Below are 21,417 nucleotides of genomic sequence, written 5' to 3'. Positions count from 1 at the left end.
ATTCTGTGACTTCATGCTAGACACAAGGGTTTTTTTTTTTAAATGGTTTTTAGAACCTTTTTTTTGTAGGAATGTTTAAATCTAAAGCTGTCTCTGAACTGGTTGTGTTACACCTCTGAATGTCAGTAAAGCTATTCCAGTTTCATATCCATGGTGTCATGACTTCGTTTGTATTCAGCCCTCCCCATTCTAGCTGCCAGAAAAAGTGCAGCCAACGAATACAGTCAATATATGCTATAAGGGAAGAGATGCACTATTCCAGACTAGCTAATTAAATTAAAAAAGAATGGGGAAAAAAAAAAACATTTAAAGGTATTGGCAGTCATCTGCATGGGTCTGCAGCACAACACAGGACTATGAGACAGGTTGGTGATGTCACCCAGAACGGCAAGTTAGGGTCATCCTGTTTCTATTCTGCTTTTAGACCACCAGTGGCCTTGCCCTGAACACAGCATTCCCTACAGCGTAGCCACTCCCAAGACCTATAACAATGCGTATGGTATGAATAAGTACATCACAGTGAAACAGGTAGAAAGTATGATTTGCTACGCTCGATCCTAGTGTTGTAGTGAAGATTACCTTGAGTAGCTGGAATGTACCATTGCTCACAGCCATTCTCTGACATTATCAGCTTGCCCAGAGACTTCCACCGTAGCAGTGTTCATCCCAATGCTAACCTTGCATGTTATCCCAGGCTTCCCGTGATAGAGACATGTAATTGACATTTGCCTTTTACCACACCCCAAAAAGCTCCGTCACTGAAGGAGAGAAGAGGGTGGTGAAAACTAATGCCCAGAAAGGAATGCCTTACCTTGAGATACATAACAGGGACAATCAGTTTTTCTAGAGCAAGGTTTTAAACCCCACCATTCCTACTATACACAGAAGCCCAGTACTATAAGACAACACAGCTTCCACACAGCTATTCTGAGACATCTTCAAAACAGGCATAAACTGACAGTAAATTATTAAGTTCTCATGGGCCTGCTGCTAAGAGCTTCATTACACTGCCTTATTGGTACTCTTTACACACTGCCTGCAATCTAAAATAAATATTACTCGGCTTCAGACCTGCTGCCACTTTTTTTTGTATGTTAGAGTCTCACAATTGTTAACTGCACAGAAGCAGACAGAGGTAAAAGAAAGCTTTTATTGCAGTGCATCTCCTCACTGAGGCTCGTCACACATAAAACAAGTTGAAAGAGATGGTCCCAGGGCTCTTAACGAATCCATCTCAAAACTTATGCCTAGGGCAGAAGAACCACTCCTGCAGGCCAGAGTAGGAAGCCCGAAACAGCAGCACAGGATTGTGCTTCTTGACTACAGCCCGCTCACTCCATAGGCACCGTGTCCAGTTCATTCAGGAAACGCTGACACTTTCCCATCAGTATCTTGATGGCTTCAGTCACCAGCACATCTGGAGGCAAGATACCTGTCGACTCCACTGAAACTGCACAGAGATACAAGTCAGCACGACCACTGCGCAGCTTCAGCCTGCAGCTGGCTCCAGCTTTTGCCCCTCATCTTCCCTTACGCTGTACTTCTGCAAGCCAGACCTTTGCAGCTGCAAGAAATAAGCCATCAAGAAGCACAAACACATCCTACCCCGAAGCTGCACAAAACCACAGTCTCAGTGGGTCCCCACAGGAATACAAACATAGGAAGACCAACGATGCCAGGGAGAAGTGGGAGACTGAGACCAAAGTACACATTCTGGCCAGCCCCTGCTTGTTTGCACAAAGCACAGTAGGGCTCTCTGTTCTACAGAAAATGGGCCACTTACAGATGTAATGATTTCGCACTCTTGCTAGGCGCACAAGGTTTTTCAGACCCTCATGTCGGAAGACTTCCCTGCTGAATGTGTCCAGCCGTGCATTGGCTACTCTTGCCACCTTTTTTCCTAAAAGGAGAAAACAAAACAAGATGGACAGCAGCAGCAGATGGGTACCTTGGGGTCACAAAAGCCTCAAGCGGGAGAGGCATCAAAGCCACATACAGAAGAATTAGCACGTTCCTAACGCAAAACTCCAGCCTGGCAGAATTCATTTTCTTGAACAGTTCCAAGCCAAACAAAAAGCCTGTATGTACTCCTGGGCAGGACACAAGTCCTCTCCATGCTCAGCTGCTACAAAGAGCAAGCTTGCTACCCAGACAGCTAAAGAGTACCACGGGGCTCTACAGACAGGCATGACACACCTAAGCATTTCAGAGACATCTCAGTTCATCACTGAAAATATCTGTGTGGGACAGCCGCTCAGCCAATACAACCAGGCTCAAAATAGCACAGAATCACAGAATCACCCGGGTTGGAAGGGACCCCAAGGATCATGTAGTTCCAACCCCCCTGCCTAGCAGGGCCACCAAACATACACATTCAGATCAGGTTGCCCAGGACCCCGTCCAACCTGGCCTTAAACACGTCCAAGGACGGGGCATCCACAACCTCCCTGGGCAGCCCGTTCCAGGGCCTAACCACTCTCCTAGTAAAGAACTTCCCCCTAACATCCAACCTAAATCTTCCCTCCTTCAACTTAAAACCATTTCCCCTAGTCCTGCTGTTGTCAGCCCTTTTGAAGAGTTTACTCCCCTCCTGGGTGTAGGTTCCCTTCAGGTATTGATAGGCTGCAATGAGGTCACCCCGCAGCCTTCTCTTCTCCAGGCTGAACAAGCCCAACTCCCTCAGCCTGTCCTCATAGGGGAGGTGCTCCAGCCCCCTGATCATCTTAGTCGCCCTCCTCTGGACCCTTTCCAAAATCTCAATGTCTTTCTTGTACTGAGGGCTCCACACCTGGACACAGTACTCCAGATGGGGCCTCACAAGAGCCGAGTAGAGAGGGACAATCACCTCCCTGTCCCTGCTGGCCACCCCTCTCCTGATGGAGCCCAGGATCCCATTTGCCTTTCGAGCTGCCAGAGCGCACTGCTGGCTCATATTCAGTCTCTCGTCCATCAGGACCCCCAGGTCCTTCTCTGCCGAGCTGCTCTCAAGGACCGCTCCTCCCAGCCTGTACAGGTGCCTGGGGTTCTTCCGGCCCAAATGCAAAACCTTGCACTTTGCCGTGTTGAACCTCATCAGGTTCACCCGAGCCCAGCCCTCCAGCCTGTCGAGGTCCCTCTGAATGGCAACCCTTCCTTGCACCGTATCAACCGCACCACTCAGCTTGGTGTCGTCAGCAAACTTGCTGAGGGTGCACTCAATTCCCTCATCGATGTCATTAATAAAGATGTTAAAGAGCACCGGTCCCAAGACAGACCCTTGGGGGACACCACTTGTTACCGGCCTCCACCTGGACATAGAGCCATTGACCACCACCCTCTGTCTGCGGCCTTTCAACCAATTGCTTATCCATCGGGTCGTCCACCCATCAAATCCACTTCCCTCCAATTTGGAGATGAGGATGTGGTGGGGGACCATGTCAAAGGCCTTGCTCAGGTCCAGGTAAATGACATCGGTCGCCTTCCCTTCGTCCACCAATGCCGTCACTCCATCATAGAAGGCCACAAGATTAGTTAGGCATGAGACAACATCATAGTGTGGGTTTTTTTTTTCCCCTACATGGTTTGGCTCTCTATTGTCTCTATTCAGATTCTGCTAACACTTGTTAGGAACAAGGCACTTTACAACTGGGAATAAAGTACCTTTGACGTTCTGGATCTCGATGACTCCAGGGGAAAAGCACTTCTGTAACATCTCAGCTGCCTCATCCTCAATAGGCTGCAGGAGAGTAATGTCAGGAAGCAGTCGATAACTAGCTGTGGCCACAGGAGAAAACTTGGCATGATCTTTACCTGTACAAAGAGTTAAGAATTAAGGGTGAGGGCAGGCCTCAGGGTCAAGCCCGTTCTCCACTGTTTCCCGTCACATAGCTGTGCTCACGAGCAAGCACCAGCACACCTGCTCCCAAGCCCAGACCCAGCACTCACCTATGCCCTTGACACAATGCATGAGCACATCTATTTCCTGGCCAGGTCGCAGCAGTGCTATGAGGATGTCATCATGGACAGGTCGGAAGTCAGCATCTGGAAAGAGGTCTGTCTGATTCCCCAAGGGCACCCATGTCATGTGCTTACTGTACACTGCCAAGAGAAGGCACAAACATCAGCCAGCTGCTGCCTCAGAAAACAGGTTGCTGACCTGTATGAGACTGGGGATGGCAAAAGTAAGCTCTGTATACTGTAAGGGAATTGGCTGTCTCTGCTCACAAGGCTAAATCCCAAGAGAGAGAAAGAAAAAAGTGAACAAGAGAAAAAACAAAAAGCTGCACCTACTTTTAGGACAGGCAGAAAGAGCTCTCACCTTTGTGATTGAAATACAGTTCATTTGGGTCTGATGATTCCTTGGCTGCCTGAGGATTCCGGCTGCATTTTATTTTCAGCTGGAACTGCAGAGTATCAATTTCCGTCCCCTCTTCGTCTCCTGGAAAGGGCAAAACAGTATCTTTATGGAATTGCAATTCTGCTCTGTTGAAGCATATCCAGAGATGGGCCACAAAAATGATCAAAGGGATGGAACATTTCTCCTATGGGGATGGACTGAAAGAGTTCAGCCTGGAGAAGAGAAAGCTGCAGTGAGACCTGGAAGCGGCCTTTCAGTACCCAAAGAAGGCATACAATAAAGAAAGGGACAGACTTTACAGCAGGATCTGCTGTGATAGTACAAGAGAAAATGGGCTGAACCTTATAGAAGGTAGATTTGCTTTAGATATAAAGTGAGAGCGGTGAAAGTGAGGATGGTGAGGCAACTGAAACAGGTTGCCCAGAGATACGGTGGATGCCCTGTCCTTGGAGACTTTCAAAGCAAGGCTGGACAGCACTCTGAGCGCCTGATCTAGCTGTAGGTGTCTCTGTTCACTGCGGGAGACTTGGACCAGATGGTCTTCAGGGGTCCTTTCATGATCCTATGGCATCACCCTGGCTCCTCATTATGGGCTCCACCCTCACCACCGCTGCTTGACCCGAGACCCTCACCTTGGTTCCTGTACTCAAAGAGTCGAGGGTCGGCCCGGATGGGAATAAGGCCCAGGCGGTGCGCCAGGATCTCATCCTGCACGATGGACGTGTTGTTGTACACAAACACTTTTTCCACAGCCATCGTTGGCACCTCAGGGAGACAAGAGACCAAGGCGGTAAGATGCCTACCACAGTACCCACATACGGACTATCCACCCGCACCGGCACCGTTCTCGCCACCCCTTCCCCCAGGAGCCGCCCCAGCCCCGCGGTACCTCGGCGAGCAGGATGCGGCGGAAGGCGTTGGCGATGGCCGCGTCGATTCCCACCATGTCGAACTCCAGCAGGCCGTCCTCCTCCCGCACCACGTCCACGCGGAACGCCTGCACGGGCCCCGCGCCGCGTCACACCAGAACCGACCACGGGGCCCCGCCGCCGCCGCCGCCCTCACTCACCTCCTCGAAGCGCCGCGGGTCCCACGCGTCGTCGTAGCCGGGGTAGTTGCCGGGGAAATCGGTGGTGTGGACCTGCGGGAGGCGCAGCCCGTGAGGGAGCGGGGGGCGAGGCGGGAGCCGCCCCACAGCCCGCCGCCCTACGCACGTTGCGGACGCCGAACTCGCCCAGCACCACGCGCTCCCGCATCTCGTCCGTGCTCCGCTTGGCCGCCATCGCCGCCGGAAGCGGGAGGGCCGGGCCCGCCCAGGCGCGGCCGCGCCGCGCCGCCGCACACAAGATGGAGGCGCCACTCGCACGCTCTCTCGCGAGATCCGGCACGGCTCCCGCGGAACCGTCACGTCCGCGTCCCCCTCCTTCCTCCGAGCTCGGCGGCTCGCAGGGCCGGGCATTATGTCCGCGCCGGGCGGCGGCAGGAACGGCCCCGCCGAGTGGGGCGGCTTTGAGGACAACGTGCAGGTGGGGCCGTCCCGCGCGGGCGCCGTGGCGGGGAGAGCGGGGCCCGGGCGGGCGCTGACGCTCTGTGCCCCGGAGCAGGGCGGCGGCTCCGCCGTCATCGACATGGAGAACATGGATGACACGTCGGGTTCCAGCTTCGAGGACATGGGCGAGATGCACCAACGCATGAAGGAGGAGGAGGAAGAGGAGGCGGAGGGCGAGGCGGGGGCCGGCGGGGAGGAGGACGGCGAATTCCTGGGCATGAAGGGGCTGCAGGGGCAGTTGGGGCGGCAGGTGGCCGACCAGGTGAGCGTGCTCCCGCCCCGCGACCGCCCCCGCCGTCCCCGGCCCTGCCGCTGCATGCGCCCTTCTCTCTGCAGATGTGGCAGGTGGGGAAGAGGCAGGCCTCCAAGGCCTTCAGCCTCTACGCCAACATCGACATCCTACGACCCTACTTCGACGTGGAGCCCGTCCAAGTGCGCACCAGGTGGGCGGGGAACGCGCGGGGCTGGAACTGGCTGGCTGGCCCCCACAGCAGTGGGTTTGTGAATCCTTCCTGGCAAAGCTATAGCCCCCGACGGCACCGTTGCCTTTACTTAGTTCATGTAACCCTTTAAAAACGCTCTCTGTCCCCTACGAGTCACAGCAGGAAGCATTGGCGGTGGGTGCATGGGATCTGTTGCTTTTTGAAGCATCTCATTAACTCTCCTGATGCCATTCCCTGATTTGCTGTAATGCAGATTACTGGAGTCCATGGTTCCTGTGAAGATGATCAATTTCCCACAGGTGAGTTCTCTCTCCTATGGCCTGAGTGACTGTTCAGCAGAGACCCTTCAAATTTAATTAGTCTGTGTTATTAAGGATCCAAGTTTGTTAGATATTCACCTCCCTCAAAATATTGGTAAATCCTTTCCTACAGTTGTTCCAAACCTCATTCTCACAGAACTGTAATCATAGAATATCCCAAGTTGGAAGGGACTCACCAGGCTCACCAAGCCCAACTCTGGGCTCCACAAAGCACCACCCAAAAATCAGACCATATGGCTGAGGCCATTGTCTGGATGCTTCTTCAACAAGCTCGCTGCTGTGACCACTGCCCTGCGGAGCCTGTGCCAGCACTGCCTTTAACGCTGCTACCCTTCTGCTACCTTTAACGCTGGTACAGTTCTAGGACTCTAGACTTCACCCATTTCTGCATCCTGTTTAACACCACTCTGACTCACCACACAGCCTATTCTGTGTGGCTTCTGTCAGCAGTGGCCTTGCTGATGCTCCTCAGGTGATAAAACTCTCTTGAGATGCTCATTATGCCATTCAGGGTGGAGAGCCTGGAAGACACGAGCACAAACCAAACCTTCCCATCTCTCTCTTTACATGTAGAAGATCGCAGGTGAGCTTTATGGACCCCTCATGCTGGTCTTCACACTGGTGGCCATCCTTTTGCATGGGATGAAGACCTCGGACACTATAATTGTACGGCAAGTCTCAGTGATTAATTTGCGATTTGACCGGGTTTGGGATAGCCATAATGACACTGGAAAGGGAGAGGAAACCTCTTCCATATCACAACAGCATCCTGATAAAAAGCAGATTTGATCTGAAGAAGCACCTTTTGGTTTAGAGAGGGGAGGAAAGTTGCATCAGAAAGTCCTGATGTTCTGTTGCTGGGAGAGTTGGGGTGCAAATCATGGGGCAACCTGCCTGCTGTTAAGCCAGCTATGTGATTATGTTAGGAAAGCTCTGGGTACTCTCTGCAGTGGATCTTAAGTGCTGGCAGGCCTTTCTCTGAGTTCTCTTCAAACTGCTGCTGTCTCCACAGAGGGAAGGCACACTGATGGGCACAGCCATTGGCACCTGCTTTGGTTACTGGTTGGGCGTCTCCTCTTTCATCTATTTCCTGGCATATCTGTGCAATGCCCAAATTACGATGGTGCAGATGCTGTCGCTGTTGGTATGTACGGATGGGGCTGCCCCAGGATGGATGCTGGCTGTAGGGTGTTCCAGAAGGAGGGTGACCTGTGAGCTTTTCCAAGAAACATCTTTGTAAATTAGTGGTCCCAGATGACCATAATCCTGTTGTGTCAGGACAACTTGGAAATCCAAGAAGCTCTTTGGACCTGACCTGTCCCAGAGATAGCACAAAGCAGCTGTTTCTGCTTGCAATTTTCCCACTTAGGGAGATTTCCATTTATCTGGGATCAGAAGCTTTTTCCTTCTGTTTCCTAGATTGCTGCAATCTCTGACAATCATGTGAATCCTTCAGACAGATTGGCTGGGTGTGAGCTGCTGTTTAAACTGTAGTGCTGTTTGACATTCTAGCTGGGAGCATGTGGTTTGTGAAGTACTGCCTTGCTAAAACGTTGCAAATGTAGGCTGCTCATTGCTCAATGACCCTTTGTGTGCAGGTGACAACTGTAACATGGATGTTTTTGTTTTGTCAGGGCTATGGCCTTTTTGGACACTGCATCACTCTGCTTGTCACCTATAATATCCACTTCCATTCCCTCTTTTATATTTTCTGGTTAGTCGTTGGTGGACTTTCTACACTTCGAATGGTAAGTGACAGGCAGTCCAGAGAGGAGGAAAGTGTTTCTTGCTTTCTGTTCCTTGGGCTAGGCAAGTGATTCCACAGCTGGGTAAGGTGCTTAAAGAATAGCCTCATGCTTATGGGTCATATGGCTGACTGTCCTCACCCAGACTGTGTGTGGCCTGGCTGACTGTCCTCACCCATTCTGACAGCTGCAGTAAGCCTGCTGTCTTATGTCCCCTGCTGCTCCAGAGAAACTTGCCTGAGCCTCCTGAACACTTGCTGAAACTGGGCAAGATTCGTCTACCCAAAACAAAGTCAGATTACTCAGAATTTCTTGGTGCCACCTGTGAGAAAGGCTCTGAGTGGTGTTTCTACCAGCTCTCACTATTTAAACCATCCTCCTGTGTGCTCCTGAATGCAGTGCCAGAGGCTGATGTTGCAGTTATCCAGTCTCTTAGTCTCCACTTCTCTCCTAGGTTGCTGTGTTGGTGTCACGCACAGTGGGGCATACCCAGCGGCTCATCCTGTGTGGAACTCTTGCTGCTCTGCATATGCTTTTCCTGCTCTATCTGCACTTTGCTTATCACAAGGTGGTAGAAGGTAAGCAAGGGAAACACGATGGCAGTGCCTCTTAGATGTAGGGGAGGAGGAGGTGGTGCTTTTTCCTTTCTCAGAGAGAAAGGATGGGCAGTTTAGAACTGACCTAAAGGCATCTGGGCCAGTTCCATGCCCAAGAGTGACTAGCACTACCACTGTTAGCAGGAGATGTCAAAATAGGTCAGCATGTTAATGTGGGGTAGTCTGTGTGTGCAGTACTAGTACTCAAGACAAGCTGCAAGCAGGCTTCATCTTTCCCCACAAGTGTTAAAGCAGTGACTATTTTTTTTATTGTCCAGTCCCTTCCTGAACCTTGCTAAAATCAGGCTGCTTTACTCTGATGAGGAAATATGTCATTAAAGTCTTTCCTTCTTTACCTAATACCTTTATTATCTTAAGTTGTACAGCACAGCAAAAGCTGCATCCTCTGCAGTCAGTACTTTCTACCAAGCTATACAGATTCAGTGGTCTTTGTGTTTTGTTGTTTTTCTTTTAACAAACTATTAGTCTCCTTTAAAAAAAATAAAATAAATTGAAATTACATAATTTTGGCATAGCATCACAAGTCCTTTTAGAGCTAAACACTGTTCTTTCCTGGCTCCCGATTTGTGGCCAAGGTTCTCAGCCCTAATATGCAACTTCTCCCATATTTCATTTGCTGAGAATATACTCCAAGCAATTTTCTTCAAGAATCTCCAGGACTGATTATCACTCTTGAGAGGGTAACTGAGAGGAAGTGCCATCAGCATGTGCACTTCCTTCCAAATATTGCACTGCAGTGATAAAAATTCCATATCACACTTCCAACTGCAATTCCTGATATAAGCCTTGCAGGTATATCTCAAAATGAAAGCAAACAGTTGGTCTAAGAGGAGGTTATGTGCTGGAGTGAAGCAGAAATGATCTGTCAGGCTGCTTTGGCAGAGGAGAGTTCCTAGCAGTCTTTGCTCAGGTCAAATGACAAGGGGCTGGATTTAGCACCCTCAGAGAGAAAAGATCTACACTGCCCTGCCCCAAGGATAAACTCTGATCTGCATGCTGTGGTCTCCGGATGGAGGTGTTTATTGCTGCTTATTCTTGAGGGGCAAGATGTCTCCTCCCATTGCCTCCAAGTCCTGGGCTCTGCCACTCGATGCCAGACAGAAAACAAGAAGAAACACACCACCTGCTTCTGAACTAATTCTTGCCACTCTCCTCTTCCTCCTGTTTCCTGCAGGTATCCTGGACACACTGGAAGGACCCAATATGCCACCCTTTCAGAGAGTTGCCAGAGACATTCCAGTTGTTTCCAATGCTGTATTAAATACAACAGCCAAAGCCAATGCATTGACCCTGTAATTGCACAGTCACGGACTTGCTTCCTTCACTAGTTTCAGGGCTGCATAGGGCTGTAGTAGCCTGCTGCCTCTTAGGAAAGGAACGGAACAACAGAGATAAGAGTTTTGTTTTGCCTTCCTGGACCTGTCCTTTGGGTTGCAGCTCTGCACAGCTGCGTGGACAGCACCTCCATGACTCAGGAGGACGAAGCTCTTCCACCCACCCAGATCTGGGCTGTCTTGAGTAGTGTGGCTCTATTGCCTGCATGTTTAGCTGGGATTTCCTAGCTCGGTTAGTACCTTACCCCTCTTTATGCTTGCTCATGTAACTCCAGGACTGTCTGCTCTATTCCTGTCCTGAAGAGGGAAGAATTAAATTTGATGTTGGTTTTGAATGGTGTCCTATGTTTGAGCCTACTTATGTAATGGGAGAGTGTTGTGGGGTCTCTGTGCCGTGATTTATCTTGTCTAGACTGACAGCATAACTCTTTGCACTTTTGTGCTGTCATATTTCCAAGTGTTTCAGGATAGATGACCTGTCTTGGGCAGCTTTTCCATAGCCCAAAAGGGACTTCAGCTACACTGCAGATTTTTAAGAAACATTATGATATTTAACCATATTCTCTTCCTTGTCATGTTCCAGATTGATCCCTCTCTTTCCATTTGGTCAAGTTGCCATCTCACCTCACTGGCCGTTCTCCTGTACGTCAGAAATATATATGTCCCTGTGCTATCACACCTTTCTGTTTGTTTTATCACCCTTCTGCTTGAGTTGCTCTGGGACAGCAGTCAGCATGTCTGTGAGCAGGGAGGCTCCAGCAATGATAGGGAAGTAAGTAGAACAGCTCAGGCTAGGCTTACCTGCACTGCAGTAGCTCACAATTGAATAGTTCAGCTGTAGTCTTCCTTCGTTGGTCTAAGAGTGTTAAGATGTGGGCTGGTTTCTGGCTTTCAGTCTCCCTCCTGGAAGAAAGGAGCCACACCTAAGAAGCTGACACTCATACTGAAGATAAAAATTAAAAAAATCCTCTCTCAGTGTGGCTACAATCAGCACAAGGCAGGTAGCATGAAGAACTGCACTCCCCTTTGTTTTATTAGCAGGAGAGGATAGTATTGTTGAGATTCAAACTAAAGCCAAGGTGTGATGAAAAAGAGGAAAGCAGTGCCAGCTACTGCAGTCAGGCTGCTCATCACTTCAGTGACTACAATGTCACTGGACATGACTTGAGCATTTCAGTCACAGACCTCATTTCTACTGTTGCTTATTCCTGAGTTCATCATTTGTTTCCCTTCCAAGAGCACAAAGTTAACCTGCTAACACATGCACAGCAGACCCATTCTCTGACTTTCTCCCCCAGCCCCCAATTTATTTTGGCTGAAGAACGCAAGAACAAGTTGCTTGGGAGCATCAGCTACACCATTTGGGCCAGCAACCTCCATGTTTCTTGAGCAATTAAGCCACTTTCAGCACCTAGCATTTCCATTATTTTCAAACTTAAAAGAATTTGTTTGTAACTACAAGTCTGGCATTCCCCTTCACTATAACTCTATGGGAGGTTAGTTTCTAGTGTTCTGACTGCCCATTTCTTGCCCTGGCAGCATAGAATGGGTCTGTTTTTCTTGGTGAAAACTTTTCAAGTGCAGGCAGGGGGAAAGGAAAGGAGAAAGAGATGACTGCCACTAGAAAAATTCCAGACAAGAATTAAAACAGGGACAAAATAACACTGCTGATCTGTGGGCATCATTGAGACCTGTGCTCCCTTTCTATGCCCTGTCATTTAGCTAGGTCAGAATGACAAAGCTGCACCTGTGTTTTCACTCAAAGTACAGGAGAGCTACAAGAGAAGTCTTCATGCTCTCTCTGTGCAGCTTATGTGTCCTGTCTGCTAGGGACAGATGACAGGAGTAATGACAAACCACCCTCTCAGATGCTGTGGGACTTGCTCTGCTCCAGTTCCACAGAGGTCATCCTCTGTGCAGCAGCTGGAGCTTGAAACATTTTCTACTACCAGAACTTTGGTGCTCTGCTGAGACATTCAGACTTTCTCCTTTTACTGACAGAGGGGGACGTGGTTTTGCAGAGAAATGCATGTGTGCTGCAGTTCCTTAGAGCAGGCTGAGCACACTGCCTTAGTCAGGTCCCTGTGGGAGGGCAGGTCAGTTTTACACAAGTCCTCTAGTTACCAGTGCAAGCCTTACATCCCCATCATGCCAGACACTCTCCACCTTTAATGCCTTTGTTTCCTGCCATGGCTTTTGCAGGAAATCTAAAATAAGTTACTCCCTCCTCCCCTGCAGCATATCTAAAGTAATTCCTCACACTGTGGCTGTTGAGGAAGTGTAATGCTACAAGAACTGTGTAAGCCTTTTTAATTAAAGCTGAAATAAATATGAGGCAGTCACATTAGAAAGAGGAAGGTAAAACATCGATGCATTCTATGGTCTCCTCTCCTCTGCAGTACCTGGAGACCAACCCTTCTTACAGTCCATTGCACCTGGTGTAACCTTAGTCATGTTCTGGGTTACAGGTATTCTGTTTGTTCTCCCATTTGTCTTCCTCCTTATGTCTGGTCTCACTCTAGCTGCTCATCACCTGCTGTTCTTCCCTATTTATATGTCAGCCGTTAGTGGCATCAGTCTAGGGGGTCAGCTCTCATCTCCCATGCCCCAGCAGGAAAACAATAAATCACCTTCCTCATTTCTGCTGGGTAACTGCACATGACAAGGAAGTAATACCTAGTTCTCGACAAAATACCACTGCCAAATTTGCCTCTGCAAAGCCCTCGGTGAGGCTTAGCGAGACAAGCTTTGAACCACTTGCTCCTTTACCACTAATCCCAGTGTATATGAGCTTAAAGCAAGGTAGGATATTCATCTTCCTGATGTACTCTTGCACCTGAGTGCAGGCACTGAAGATGCCATCACTAGGGCTTCAAAGCCAGGCTGATGCCCTAAGCAGTGCTTCCAGGCTGCTGCTGTCAACTGAAGTGGGACATGTCCCAGGGGCTCTCTTCCAAGTGCCTCTCTAATAACAGCCTGCTGAAGGAAGCATGGGTTAATTAGTGCGTGGAGGTGATTATCAAGTGAACCTAAGTGCAGTCTTCCACTCAACCTGTGCTGATCAGCAGCTGTTACTTAGACAGACCACTATGACATTCACCCTGTACCACCTGCAGCCCTGCAATATACAGGATTCTCTTCTTACTTGAACCATTTAATGGCTTCAGAGATCAGGAACTTCTTTTTTGAAAACTATCACTGGCTGGATACAGACAGCTGCTGTTCATATCCCAGAACAGATATACTGCCAGGTTGTGGTTCACTCCTGGTGCAGCCTGCAGACGCAATTCCAAGCCTGGGCACCCATGTGCAACAGGAAATGCAATGTGCATGGTGGTGCATACGTTTGGCTGCAGTCAAAGCCTTAGAGTTGACATAAGAGTTGACATCAGAGACCCTTGGTCTCATCTAGGACATAACATGCAGCTAGTGGCTCAGGTGACCCACTCCTCCATTTAACAGGAGAAAAACTGCTTAACAATCCCCTCCATATTCTATTTTTCCACTCCTCTCTCATGGTATGGCTTGCAAGCAAAGCAGAGAAGCTTGGGTTTGTCCCTTAGTTACCCAGTGGACTGGAATTCACTTGAGTGCTGCCATATACAGCAGCCAGGCTTTCTCCTTAAGAGATTAGCTATGTGCAGAAAGCTGCCTACTTATGTGGTTTAACCTAATTTCCACATCACTGGCTTCCTTTTTCAGCTCACTGGAGTTGAAACAACACAGGCCCTGCTTCATATTTCTCTCCAACTACAGCATTACAAGGTGGAAAAGAGCAATTCCCTGATCCATATCAGAAAATTAAAAGGGCATCACAAACACCCCTCACATCTCTCATCAGGTTGCGTGCTGCAGAGGTGAACAAACCTACAGCACTTCCTGAAGCCCTTCAGACTTTCCAGCTACCTCCTTGCACTGGCCAGGGGACACGACATGAGGCAGGTCTGCTCCCTTGCCATGAGCCTGAGGCACGCTGCTGCCGCCTGAGGATACGTCCATCCCCCCAGCCCCCTCCTTCCAGGCTGTACCCCAGCATACATCATTCCTGCAGCAGCAGGAAGAAAACCACTGAAAGGATGATAGATGCCCTCATTTCTTCTGCTTCCTCTGTGCACCCAGCTGTGGCCCAGAACCCTTCACGTGCTGCCCTACTTCTGTGAGAGGAAATCACATTAAATTAATCCGCCAGGAGCTCCTCACAACCCCACTGATACCACCTCTGCTGTGCACAGCTTTCCACACCTTCATGCCACAATTCAACCAGCTGTGGAAGATGGCACGTCACCATTTTTCCATATTTTTGTTAGCTCAGCCCTAAGTTCCGACCCTGGGCCATCCACCCCACTCGAGCTCATTCCAGCAGGAGCCAACAGAACTCCAACCCCGCCTTGTACCCAAGGGACAATAAGGAGCCTCGAGCCCCATCCTCCACCACACTCTCCATACATACGACATGCTGTGAACCCACTCAGAAAACCCCTTGGCCCCGACCCGCCTGCCCCAGACACGGCTCACACTGACCTGCAGACCGCTGTACCACGCGTGCCGGGACCAAGACTGAGGATCAGCAGGTTTCAGCAGATAAAGCCAACGGGCCGTTACTGCCCAGCCTGGGGCAAACCATAGCCCAGCGACTTCGGCCCATTCTCGGGGACTTCGCCCGCACCCCCTCTTCTGAGTACCAGAGGACAGCAGAAGCTCGTCGCGTGCCTCGAGTGGCGGCGGGGCACAAAATGGCGCCGTAACCGGCGGGGCGGGACGGGCCGCTCTGCGTGGGGCGGGAGGAGGGAGGGGGCGGAGCGGCCCCGCAGGTGCGGGCGGGGCGGGAGCTACTGCCGGCCCCGGCTGGAGCGGCGGGTCGGCACGGCGCGTTCTTTCTCTGGTCCCGCTCCGGATCAGCCCACGCCGATGGCTCCCTCGGGCCCCGCCGCCCGCTGCGGGGAGCGGGGCGGCCCGGCGGCCGCCGGTAAGGCTGCGCGGTGACGCCCCCGGGGCCGCGGTGGGCCGGGCCGGCAGCGCCCGGTGGCGGCGGCGTTGGCGCTCGCCCCGGCCCGCAGCGCGCAGCGCGGCTCCCTCTCGGCGCCGCGGGCTAGGCGGGCTGCGGCTCCCCGAGCGGGCGGAAGATGCTGCCGGGGTCCATCCAGATCTCCGGGGAGACGCTGTCGGGCGCGGAGATCCGGGACATCTGCGAGAGCCTGCGGGAGAACTCGGTGCGGCTGCTGTCGCTGCGCGGCTGCCAGCTCTCGGAGCGCGACTTCGGGCACGTCTGCCGGGGGGTGGCCGAGTCCCGCTCCCTGGCGCAGCTCAACCTCAACCTGGGCATCGTCTCCAACATCAACCGCGTCAAGCAGCTGGCCGAGGCCCTGAAGACCAACCGCTCCGTCCAGTCCCTCTTGTGAGTAGCGGGGAAGTGGCGGGTGCCCGGCAGGGTCTGCCCAGCCTGGTGGGGACAGAGGCTGCCGGCCAGCCCCGGCGCGAGGAGCAACGTCCTTGATGCTGCAGACGCCAATCCATTGCCCTTCACTGGGCCTGGGGACCTAACTCTGCTCTCATCTGGTTGGCGTGGTTTCGTTTGTCTCCCCAAACCTGGGTGGCCCTGGTGCTGGGAAGAACCTCCCTGAGCCCTGCCAGCGTCCTCTACTGCCCTTCATCCCTGCTGGGAGAGGAGTGCCTCTGCAGCTGCCGGCTGAGCCCCTCTGCAGGGCCTTCCTAGCACATTTTCCCCATCTGACATTAGAATCATTCTCCTCTACTTCTCCCTCCTCCTCGGGTTAGCTAGCTCCTGGGCTTCCTCCGTGGTGATTTCCCTTTTACCTCTGCAGTCTCCATGGGAGTCCCCTGACGGATGCAGGCTTGGCTCTCCTCAACCCTGCACTCTCCATCCACCCCTCGCTGGTGGCTCTGGACCTGGGAGACTGCATGCTGGGTGATGAAGGCATCAACCTCATCTGTGGACTCCTGCCACCTGACGGGGCTAAGTCTGGTAAGCACGAGGGCTGTGGGCTGCGTGGAAGCCAGTGGAGCTTTACATAGAGCAAATGGACACAGCCAAAATCCTCAGCCCTGGGAGAGGCAGGCTCTGTAACTTGGGCTGAGGGACTTATTTTCCCAACTCATGTAAAGCAGAAAAACCAAGTGATAGAAGAGCAGTTCCCATGGGCTTTCTGCTGTCATTTGTCCTGCAGGCAGCTTGTTGCTCAGGGACCAACAGGTTGCTTCTGGTTCATGACAGGAGCGCTTGATACTGGAGGAGGCAACAACTTGGATTTTTCATTTATTATTTTGCACTAGCCTGTCGATAATCACCACAGATAAATACATGGTGTGCTTCTCACCCCACTCTTGGCTTTACTGTCAGCACCCAGAAATTATCCCTGCAGATGGGTGCACACATGGAGTGTGTAGATGGTCAGAGCCTCAGTGCTAAGGCTCAGATCTTTACAGGGGATGATCTTTAGAGCTCTGAGGTCCCACTTAAAAGGGGAACTATCATATACCGGGTAAAACTACTTCTCTCCCTGGCATTCAGAGTCTTTTCCACAGTGCCACTGATTCTGTTATCTCAGTTTGTCACCACTCCTGGGTTTAGGCTGTCCCTGTGATCCTCGCTGACCTATCACCTCATGCCACCTACTCCAAACCCTTTAGTCTGTTGGAGTACAGGAGACGCATCTCCTGGTTAGCTGAACTCATTTCATTCTGACTGCTCTGGTGACCCTCAAACTCTGGTTTGGCTTCTCTCTCCTCTCCAGGCCTCAAGGAGCTGACACTGAGTGCCAACCCAGGTGTCACGAGCAAAGGCTGGGGCCGCCTGGCCATTGCTGTGGCTCACAGCTCCCAGCTCCGAGTGCTGAACTTGGACTACAACCCCCTGGGTAAGCTGGGGACCAAGGGATACTATGCTCCCACCTGTCTGTGTTTGTGCTATTTGCTTTGGTGGGTGGCTGGGAACCCAGCTGTTGATGGGCAGCAGTGCCACCAGCAGGACAGGGCAGCTTGTTGCGCTGTCTTGCCTGGCCCCCAGCAGAGACCTCACCCTGATGGGTGCCCACAGCAGTAAGGAAGCCAGCCCTGCTGTCCAGTGTAATGTGGCCTTGAGACCTGCTGAAGGAGTGGAAAGGAGGTAGTGGCCTGCCTGTGTGTCATCATGTTTGACCTTTCACTTCTTCCCTGTACCTGAAGGCCTTGTACCAGGGCCCAACATCAGCATGACAGAGGCCCTAAAAGCCCCCCTTGCTCCTCCCTTCTCATTTCCACGGAGCAGGGGGAAGGAGGAGAGCCTGGCATGGGTTGCCATAGAAACCAACTCTCTCCAGCTCTACTGTGAGGTGGTGAGAACAGGCCATGCCTCCCTAACCCAGGCACGGGCTGGGCACTTCCCACCTCACCAGACCCTGTCAGACCAGGTCACCCTCCAGAACAGCAAAGACCCCAGGGTGTTACCTTGTGTCAGCCTGGATTTCCTCAGGAGAGGATGTGTCACAGTCCTGTGTCCCCAGGAAATTCCAAGAGAACACCCTGGTGTCTCTTTCCTTCACTGGCATTGATCTCTAATGCTCCCAGTTCTGCTGCACCACCCCAGAAGTCTCCCCCCTTTCCAACGTGACAGCCTATTAGCTGGCACAGGCCTCAGCCACACTCTAACTTTCCCTTAGGCTATTTCAGGTCCTTATTGGGAGTCCGAGATCCTTTTCAGGGAAGGTGAAAGGTCCTCACAGCCTTGAGTAGGAAGGAGATGTGGGCAGATGGAGTTCCTTGGGGTATAAAATAAATTTCCCTCAGTTAACAACTTTTTTTTCCTGAGGTAGCCAAGACTTAGAAGTTGTCCAATGGCAGAAATTTGCAGAGGGTGTTTCCATGACAGCCTCACAAGAGCAGGGCTTGTATATGAGTGAAGGCAGGCACTGCTCACAGCCCTGGTTTGCTTATCCTATAGGTGACCAGGTAGCCGGGATGCTTGCTGTTGCTGTGGCCTCCAGTCGAACCCTTGAAGTTTTGGATTTGGAGGGAACGGGACTCACCAACCAATCAGCCCAGGTAAGGAAACCTGTTACTCTTACATCATCATTGCAGTCTAAAGGAAATAGGTCCTGACCATTTATATAGGGGCAGAATACCTTCCTTCGCTTCCACCTAGAAATGTTGCTGCTGCTTTCCTGTCCTGTTGCATTCAGCCACAGGAGGAGCTCAGAAGCCACAGATCCAGCCCTGGGGCTCTTTTGGCTCCTTCAAGTCAGCAGGGAAAAGTCACACAGCTCTATTTGGTGAATTTGTAGTGGAGGATCAGAGCTAAAGCACTGTGTACAGATGGGGGCAAGGCATGGTAGCATAGGCTTTCCCCTGAGAGATGGGACTTAGCTGGGTATGTGGGAGCAACAGGATGTAGAGCAGTCCCCTTCTCTTTGGACAGAGCAAGAAAATCTAGGCTCAGCTCTTCCCACAGGAATATGGGAAGTCCTCAGGCTCTTAGAAAGTCTGGCAAAGGGAGGTCAAAGCCAAGGGACGGTGGAGGTAGAAAGAGGAGGGCTGGAGTTTGCAGGGAGATGGTGCTGAAACTCTTGCTGTTGAACCTAGCTGCAGTTTATGCTTCTTGTCAGCCTGCTTATCTCTCTCTGCTCAGACCTTGCTAGACATGGTAGAGAATTACCCCACGGCCCTACGGACACTCATCCTGTCAGAGAACAACATCAGTCCTGAGCTGCAGCAGCAGATCTCTGACCTGCTCTCAGAGGGCGAGGAAGAAGAGGAAACGGAAGCTCGTGAAGTCACAGCCAGGGAGAAGAACCCCTGGATCTGCCAGAACAGTAAGAGCTCTGGGGCCTGGCATGGTGGGGTTGGCAGAAAGGAATAGGGGTGCCTAGGGTGTTTCCTAGTGCCACTTATCTCTCAGAGTGGGATTGGTTAGTGGTATCTGTCCCTTACCCCTGTGAGCTGGAATCCAGACAGCCTCCATCTATGACCTTCATGTTTAATAGTGTTGGGCTGAGCCATGCTTGGAAAAGGAACTTCCAAGGACAGTGCGGCTGCTGCAGAGAGTAGGAACAGCATCTCAAAGGCGTTTTTACTGATGCCGCAGGAATAAAATCTTTGTGCACAGTCTTAAAACCAAGGGCAGGAACATTAAAATCTCAGGGGTCTTTGCCAGATATCCTAGCCAAAACTCATGTCATTCCTCACTGCTTCCAGAACTGGCACAGGATCCTGTCCCTGTGGCCTAAGCTTGTGAGAGTTTAGCCAGGTACCACAGCCTGTCTGTGCAGTGCTTGTAATATAGGTATGTGAAGGAAACACCGATAGGCTGTTGTGTGTGTGTGTACACAGTATTGTATGTTATCATATCTGCATTATGATCCTGTTGGTTTGTTAGATTTTTTTCTTTTTTCCTTCTCCCCATTCTACTAGCAGATTAGCAGACAAGCACAACCACTCTCAGGACATCTGGTCCTTCAGTTGTTAGAGCCATAAATCTCCTTTGCTGGCAGCTCTGACCACTTTTGGGACCCAGTTTTTAGTAACAGATTCCCCACAGCAATTTTGAATGTGTAGGATCTGGATCCAAAGCATGCAGGCACTAAACATCTCCCCCGACACAACCAGGAAAAACAGTTTTTCTTGATGTTTGTGAAGTATTTTGGATGAGAAACTGGTACTCTACTGGTTTCTGACTTGGTGTGCATTGCCCATCCTTTTGCATCAGCGTCACTTGGCCTGGGAAGAGTTGCCGAACTCCTGGCTGGGGCTCCATACCACTGAAAGGCCAGAGAGCTGTCCTCACCTTCCTGGAGCCAGGCTGAGGAGGGCTGCACAAACCCTCTGTTCATGCAACACAGCAAATCAGGATTTCCAGACCTCTGCTGCCACAAAATGTCGGCTTGCCTGCTGACATCCTGGGGAGGCTGTGCCACCACCCTAGGTGGGTTCAGTCTGTGGCTGCCTGCCAGCTCATCCCTGCTGGACACTGGCTTTAGAGCTGAAAAGATTCCATTCATCACATGCAGGTTTAAAGGGGAAGAGCTGACTAAACACACAGCTGGGTCAGCAAGACCAGTAACTGTATGTGTCAAGAAGGTGCAGGGGGGTTAGACAGATGTTCCTGACAGCCAAGTACACCAGGCTGCTGGGACACAACAAATACAGGTACTCACCCTGGTCTCTTGCAGCAGTCTTTACATTCCTACCTTCTCCCTGCCCAGGTATCTTACAACAGTGACCACCACCCCACCAACCCCAGCCCTGTCAGCTGCATGACCTGGGCAGGCCTAGCTCCGACTTAATCCCCAAATCCTCTCAGCACTTTGTTTCCATCCTGCAGGGCTGCAGTCCTTCATCCTCACTCTGGATCTGGAGAGCAGCTCCATGTCCTCCCGCAGCCCCAAAAGCTCACTGTTTTCTCCTTTTCACCACAGATCCCAGCTCCCAGATGGTCTTGATGACGTCAGGCCTCGGTGACAGCCTCTTAGCAGAAACAGAGATGTAGCTGGGCTACTCTGCCTGCTTCTGCCAAGGAAAGTGCTGCACGCATGGCACACCAGGGTGCACACACCCACCAGCTCCTTGCCGCCGGTGAGCTGCCCCCAGGGTCTCCTCACGCATTTCATGTCCTGTCGATGCTCCCTTGACTCTCTGAGTACTGGAGCCTGGTTTGAGTGAACCTCTACACATCTGTGTCGTCACACGCCCCGTCGGCTGCTTGTGATTGTCTGGTTGCTGCATGTGTTACTCACACTGCCCTGCCTCTCCCCATGCCTGGCCTCACCCTGCAGGACGCAGGCTGTATTTATTCAGATGTGTATAAGAGATGGTCTTTCTATTGCTTGTTCTGCTGTCACAATCAGAGTTTTATAAAGGTCACAGATGTGGCACTGCTCACAGCTGCCTCAGTCCTTCTGCTCCCGCTACATCGAAGTAATTACGCTGACAGAAATAGTGCTACAAATGGGCATTTCGCTTCCCACATGTACAGGAGGGGGCATAGCACGAGCAGCAGGTGGCAGCACCGCACAGGGCCGGGCTCTTTGCTCCCTGCGCAGCCCGAGCTTCCTGCTGCCCTGCCCCAGTGAGAACCAGCCTGCC

The 21,417-nt window shown here is 51.5% G+C and overlaps 3 protein-coding genes across 5 annotated transcripts; 2 read left to right on the top strand and 1 right to left on the bottom strand.

Moving 5' to 3' along the window:
• Window positions 1–1,136: 1,136 nt before the first annotated feature.
• On the bottom strand, window positions 1,137–15,068 carry POLR1C (RNA polymerase I and III subunit C). 3 transcript variants are annotated; one of them, XM_048934742.1, is made up of 10 exons: window positions 14,866–15,068; window positions 11,146–11,247; window positions 5,406–5,477; window positions 5,226–5,333; window positions 4,969–5,101; window positions 4,298–4,417; window positions 3,925–4,077; window positions 3,640–3,789; window positions 1,784–1,900; window positions 1,137–1,450 (listed from the first exon to the last, which is right to left on the bottom strand). In XM_048934742.1, exons 4-10 carry the CDS (start codon window positions 5,280–5,282, stop codon window positions 1,332–1,334), a joined length of 849 nt encoding a protein of 282 aa, XP_048790699.1. In that variant the 5' UTR covers window positions 5,283–5,333; window positions 5,406–5,477; window positions 11,146–11,247; window positions 14,866–15,068; the 3' UTR covers window positions 1,137–1,331. The 3 variants fall into 3 exon arrangements, with proteins under 3 accessions (XP_048790699.1, XP_048790700.1, XP_048790698.1); XM_048934743.1 differs by lacking the exons at window positions 11,146–11,247; window positions 14,866–15,068 and adding an exon at window positions 5,551–5,716; XM_048934741.1 differs by lacking the exons at window positions 1,137–1,450; window positions 11,146–11,247; window positions 14,866–15,068 and adding exons at window positions 1,452–1,564; window positions 5,551–5,702.
• Window positions 5,754–10,679, top strand: YIPF3 (Yip1 domain family member 3). The gene is made up of 9 exons (XM_048934745.1): window positions 5,754–5,862; window positions 5,941–6,147; window positions 6,222–6,328; window positions 6,582–6,627; window positions 7,222–7,314; window positions 7,661–7,792; window positions 8,283–8,396; window positions 8,848–8,971; window positions 10,185–10,679. Exons 1-9 carry the CDS (start codon window positions 5,797–5,799, stop codon window positions 10,304–10,306), a joined length of 1,011 nt encoding a protein of 336 aa, XP_048790702.1. The 5' UTR covers window positions 5,754–5,796; the 3' UTR covers window positions 10,307–10,679.
• Window positions 15,069–15,376: 308 nt separating the features above from the next.
• On the top strand, window positions 15,377–21,213 carry LRRC73 (leucine rich repeat containing 73). The gene is made up of 6 exons (XM_048936082.1): window positions 15,377–15,739; window positions 16,167–16,327; window positions 17,097–17,219; window positions 18,281–18,381; window positions 18,965–19,148; window positions 20,751–21,213. Exons 1-6 carry the CDS (start codon window positions 15,468–15,470, stop codon window positions 20,819–20,821), a joined length of 912 nt encoding a protein of 303 aa, XP_048792039.1. The 5' UTR covers window positions 15,377–15,467; the 3' UTR covers window positions 20,822–21,213.
• Window positions 21,214–21,417: the final 204 nt, after the last annotated feature.

The sequence above is a fragment of the Lagopus muta genome, chromosome 2 (genome assembly GCF_023343835.1).
Source record: "Lagopus muta isolate bLagMut1 chromosome 2, bLagMut1 primary, whole genome shotgun sequence".
Classification (NCBI taxonomy): domain Eukaryota; kingdom Metazoa; phylum Chordata; class Aves; order Galliformes; family Phasianidae; genus Lagopus; species Lagopus muta.
Note: the sequence above shows the minus strand (reverse complement) of the source record. Positions and strands in the feature narration are given on the sequence as shown.

Excerpts from the sequence above, each read along its gene's own strand:
- YIPF3 (XM_048934745.1), top strand. The coding sequence starts at position 5,797 with ATGTCCGCGCCGGGCGGCGGCAGGAACGGCCCCGCCGAGTGGGGCGGC. Across the intron at positions 6,148-6,221 it reads GGCGGCAGGTGGCCGACCAG|ATGTGGCAGGTGGGGAAGAG; the intron begins GTGAGCGTGCTC and ends TTCTCTCTGCAG. Across the intron at positions 8,397-8,847 it reads GACTTTCTACACTTCGAATG|GTTGCTGTGTTGGTGTCACG; the intron begins GTAAGTGACAGG and ends CTTCTCTCCTAG.
- POLR1C (XM_048934743.1), bottom strand. The coding sequence starts at position 5,619 with ATGGCGGCCAAGCGGAGCACGGACGAGATGCGGGAGCGCGTGGTGCTG. Across the intron at positions 4,418-4,968 it reads CTTTGAGTACAGGAACCAAG|GAGACGAAGAGGGGACGGAA; the intron begins GTGAGGGTCTCG and ends TGCCCTTTCCAG. Across the intron at positions 1,901-3,639 it reads CGAGATCCAGAACGTCAAAG|GAAAAAAGGTGGCAAGAGTA; the intron begins GTACTTTATTCC and ends TTCTCCTTTTAG.
- LRRC73 (XM_048936082.1), top strand. The coding sequence starts at position 15,468 with ATGCTGCCGGGGTCCATCCAGATCTCCGGGGAGACGCTGTCGGGCGCG. Across the intron at positions 16,328-17,096 it reads ACCTGACGGGGCTAAGTCTG|GCCTCAAGGAGCTGACACTG; the intron begins GTAAGCACGAGG and ends TCTCCTCTCCAG. Across the intron at positions 18,382-18,964 it reads TCACCAACCAATCAGCCCAG|ACCTTGCTAGACATGGTAGA; the intron begins GTAAGGAAACCT and ends CTCTCTGCTCAG.